We start from the raw sequence: 4,577 nt of genomic DNA on the forward strand, positions 1-4,577 counted from the left end.
ATGTTGTTGAAATAAACGCTCAATACGACAGTTGACGGCAGTTATTAAGTAAAGTTATAGAAGTGAAAAGAGAGAGTTTAGCTGTAAAGTAATAGAGATGGTGCACATGTAAATATGACATTCAAACAGGCCTATCCTCACTGGCAGCATAAAACCATTTGATGTTCTGTGATTTAAATTACGTTAAGATCATCATTTCGCTGCATTTGTTTTATAAAATTATCCTATTTTTGGTTTTACATGTCCACAAGAAACCGGGGTTCAACGAGCTGCCACTGCGACGATAACGCTGAAGGATGTTGAGGAAGAGGGGTTTTCTGAACCAAAGCAGTCCACATCGACAGTCAAACCTGGATCGCAGGGGAAAGCCAAACGGAAATATGTGGAAGCAACAGACAGTCCAACGTCATCATGCGCATTAGGCAAAGCAGTTCGCATGCAGGAGATCGAACACGAGCTGCAGGTTAAATGCTTGAAACAGCAAATAGAATTTCATCAGGAGGAACACCGAGAAAAAATGAAAGTCCTCAGAATGCAACAGCACTTCCTTGAAAGTCTCCAGGAGAAAACAAGTTCAACATCAAATGAGTCAAATCAAACGTATCCGTTGTATAACGTCTATCATCAGATGTAATAAATGATTAATTGAAATGTACCTGAATGTCTTTTGTCATTCATTGAAAATACCGCTGAACTATTGTTTGCCTCATTGCATTTCCAAGCACATCATGTAATGCGGCGTTGTCCACGTCGCCAATACCTTCCATTTCAGCTTCATTATTTTCATCAGGAAAATCGTCCTCACGTAAATCCGTCGCAATATTGTGAAGTACAGCTGTGGCTACAATTACTGCCATAGTGGTCGTTAATTTGCAGCGGATCCCGAATTTCAGACATGGAAAACGACGCTTCCATACACCGAACATGCGTTCAACGAGTGATCGGGTTCTCCTCTGTGCGCGATTGAAGCTGTTTTCCGCTGGTCCATTGGGATTCCTGAATGGTGTCATAAGAAATGGCCGACAAGGATACCCTGGGTCCCCAAGCAACAAACCGGTCAGTTCGTTATTTTCGAATCTGGTACAAATCAGGCTGTTGTCAAATATGCGTGCATCGTGAGTAGAACCAGGCCACCTCACGACTATGTTGATGAACTTCAGGTTTGCATCACTTATCCCCTGCACATTCAGCGACATAAACGATTTCCGACACCTATATATCTCCCGATTTTCCAGATTTGGAGCTTGTATGGGGATGTGCGTACCATCCACACAGCCTACAACAAGTGGAAACTCGGCAATCTCATAATACTTGGCTTGCATAGCCGTTGCTGCTTGTCCCTCTGGAAACTGTATGAAATCGCCTCGTTTTCTTGCAATAACTCGTGAAACATTAGCAACGATTTTGCTCACAGACGACTGGGAAATTTGTAGTAAATCTTCAGCTACAATTTGGAAACTACCTGTGGCATAGAATCGCAAAGCAATTCTGAGTTGCAAACTTGGCGGCACCGGATTTCCACGGTTATTCACTGGTTCGGGTAAGTCATCTCGTAAAAAGTAGAGAATTCGTGTAAAACCGTCTCTCGTGAATCGGTACCGCTTTCTGAAGTCCTCGTCCGTCCTGTTCTCATCGAGGTCAACATAATGGAGATGGCGGACCCTACGGGGGTGTCCATTTTCGATATCCACCAGTCTTCTTATATTTTCAATGCGGTTTACGTACGCAGCCATCATTACCGGTGGAAGTCCAGTGGCGAAAGGAGCGAGTTGGTCGCCCGAGGAGGCTCTTAAGGAAGGTCCGGACCATCCTTAGGAATAAAGGAGATCCTCACCCAAATTGAGGAATTCCTTTCCCGAAAGTCGCATTCTAAAATCGACCCTCCCTTTAGCTAAGGAAGCGATTTTAAGGAGACCTTCATGAGGATTTGGAGGTGCATTCTAAAATCCAGTAAGGCCTCCTTGAGATGACAACAATGGGCTAAAGGAGTTCCTCAATTTCGAGGAGCGTTCTAAAATACCGGCCATTATATCTACTCCTGGTGCCACTAAATACTACAAGGCACAACAAATGACAGCAAAAAAGGACTTAAAAAAGAAAGGTCATAGAATAATAAGCTTTATTTAATTTACAGATTTATTTATTTATAATTTGTCATCAGTCTATAGTACTAGATGTACATGTAAGTACCAATTTCTGATAATAGGATATTGATTGATGCTCATTAATTGTTCGTTGTTGCAGGATATTTATTACAAAATTCAATATTTTAATTGTTCCGGTTTTGCTATGCTAATAATAAGGAAAAGTTTTCTTAAAGAAAAGGTGATAAAACACCTAGTTAGACATAAGACTCAGAGTTATCATCTGTGGGATCAATTATAGCAAGAATGAATCAAGACTTATATTAATTCTTGATTTTAGGTCGCGTGCAGCACTCAATGGGGGTAAAAGACATAGGCTGGTATTTTAGAATGTTCCTTTAGTCTAAAGGTACACCTTTAGCCTATTGTTATCATGTAAAGTCACCCTTTTGCGATTTTAGAATGAACCTTTCTTTGCATCAAAAAGTTGACCTTTTCTCTCTCCCTTTCGTAAGGTACGCATGGTTTTTAAAATGTTCCTTATCTAAAAGTTGACCTTTATTTTGGCTAAGGAATTCCTTTATTCCTGAGGTTGGTCGAGACCAACCTTTGAGTCTCCCTTTAGCTTGGTGTAGACTACCAGCTCTGTCATTTTGCTTGCGGCGTTCAGACTATCAGCATGGGAGACTACATACGGAGGGTCCAGAATATAGAGAGGCTGCAGATTGCTGCTCGCCCACGAGTTCCAAGGATTCGTCACACTATTTATGTGGATCCAGATGTACGAAGGAATGATGAACAATTCCGAAAACGTTACCGTTTTGCCAGGGAAGGATTCAGGCAAATTCTCAATATGTTACGCGACGATTTACCCGAGCCAATTGACAATCGTGGAAACCCAATCCCACCGGAAATTCAGGTGAAAGCAGCGCTGCGATTTTATGCCACAGGAAATTTTCAAATTGTTGCTGGGGATTTGACCGATATTTCCCAACCTTCACTTTCAATAATTGTTGTGAAAGTTTCAAACGCCATCGCAAGGAAACGACAACAGTTCATTAGGATTTCAGAACAGGAGGCTGCAAGAGCCATGCAGCGCAAATTCAAAGATATTGCTGGATTTCCGTACGTAATCGGCTGTGTAGATGGTGTCCACGTACAAATTCAACCCCCACCTGTGGAGAATAAGGAAATATATCGTTGCAGAAAGAGCTTCATGTCATTAAACGTGCAAGGCATTTGTGATGCCGACCTCCGTTTTATAAATGTTGTTGCCAGATGGCCAGGTTCCACCCACGACTCGCGCGTCTTCGACAACAGCTTGATCTGCAACAGATTTGAAAATAACGAACTATCAGGTTTACTGCTCGGTGATAAGGGATACCCGTGTCGACCATTTTTGATGACACCTTTCCGCAACCCAGTTGGTCAAGCAGAAAATCGCTACAATCAGGCACATGTTAGAACCCGTTCAACGGTTGAACGTACATTTGGAATCTGGAAGAAGCGGTTCCCTTGTTTGAAATTCGGGATACGCTGCAAAATCTCCACAGCAATGAAGATAATAGTTGCAACCACTGTCCTGCACAATTTTGCCAGGGACATAGGGGATCCTTACTTTGAGCCTGACGAAGACGACGATGATGAGGATGAGCTTCAGCTAAATGACGATGCACTTGGTAATGCAGTGAGACAGACAATTGTACAACAATATTTTCTGTAGTTATCAGATTTTATTAGTGGTTCACTGACAGTACACCTTGCTGTTCAGATGACATTTACCAGTGGTTAATTCATCTGAGAGTACATTTGGTACAAAGGATAACTGGATTCATTTGAACCACTAGAAGCAGGAGAATTAATTCTGTCCTGTAACTTTTGGACAAAGTCCTGTTGCATTTTCAACAGTTTCATACGTTCCTCGTGTTCATCCTCTTCAAATGCCATATTCTGCCACAGACGTTTAATGTGCAGGTCATGTTCTGTTTGTTGCATCATGAGTGCCCTGTCAACAGCTGACATACTAGTGCTGGACTGTTCTGATGAAGGCATCGATTCAGATGTGTTTGGACGTTTTGATGTGGCCCTCCCTCCTTTCTTTGGCTCTGAGGCTGCCGGCTTAGGTTGAGATGTTGTCAAGGATGGGGTGGGGCTGTCAATTACGACACTCTGTGGTGAATACTCCAGTTCTTCTACATTGGCATTTCCTTCGGATGTTGAAGGCTCCATCAATAAGACATTTGCATCTGAAATGTTTAACAAGGTGTATCAATTTAAACATTCTAGATCAAGTAGTGATAAAATGTACCACATTTGGAGAAATGTTTGTAGAGCGCTGTAATAGATTGCAAAAATAAAGATACATGTATCTGATACTGAACGTGTAACGTACCTTGTTTATGGTAACCAACGTCATCATCAACATTATTGTCCAGAGGATCCAGCACATCGCTGCAGAGTGAGGCCACCATGTGGGACGTGTCATCTGCTGTT

The 4,577-nt window shown here is 42.1% G+C and overlaps 2 protein-coding genes across 2 annotated transcripts; one reads left to right on the top strand and one right to left on the bottom strand.

The window, feature by feature from the left end:
• Positions 1 to 674: 674 nt before the first annotated feature.
• On the bottom strand, positions 675 to 1,733 carry LOC135501675 (putative nuclease HARBI1). The gene has a single exon (XM_064793912.1). The coding sequence runs from the start codon at positions 1,731 to 1,733 to the stop codon at positions 675 to 677; it is 1,059 nt and encodes a 352-aa protein (XP_064649982.1).
• Positions 1,734 to 2,763: 1,030 nt separating this feature from the next.
• On the top strand, positions 2,764 to 3,807 carry LOC135501676 (putative nuclease HARBI1). The gene has a single exon (XM_064793913.1). It carries the CDS (start codon positions 2,764 to 2,766, stop codon positions 3,805 to 3,807), a length of 1,044 nt encoding a protein of 347 aa, XP_064649983.1.
• Positions 3,808 to 4,577: the final 770 nt, after the last annotated feature.

Source organism: Lineus longissimus, chromosome 17 (assembly GCF_910592395.1).
Source record: "Lineus longissimus chromosome 17, tnLinLong1.2, whole genome shotgun sequence".
Lineage (NCBI taxonomy): Eukaryota > Metazoa > Nemertea > Pilidiophora > Heteronemertea > Lineidae > Lineus > Lineus longissimus.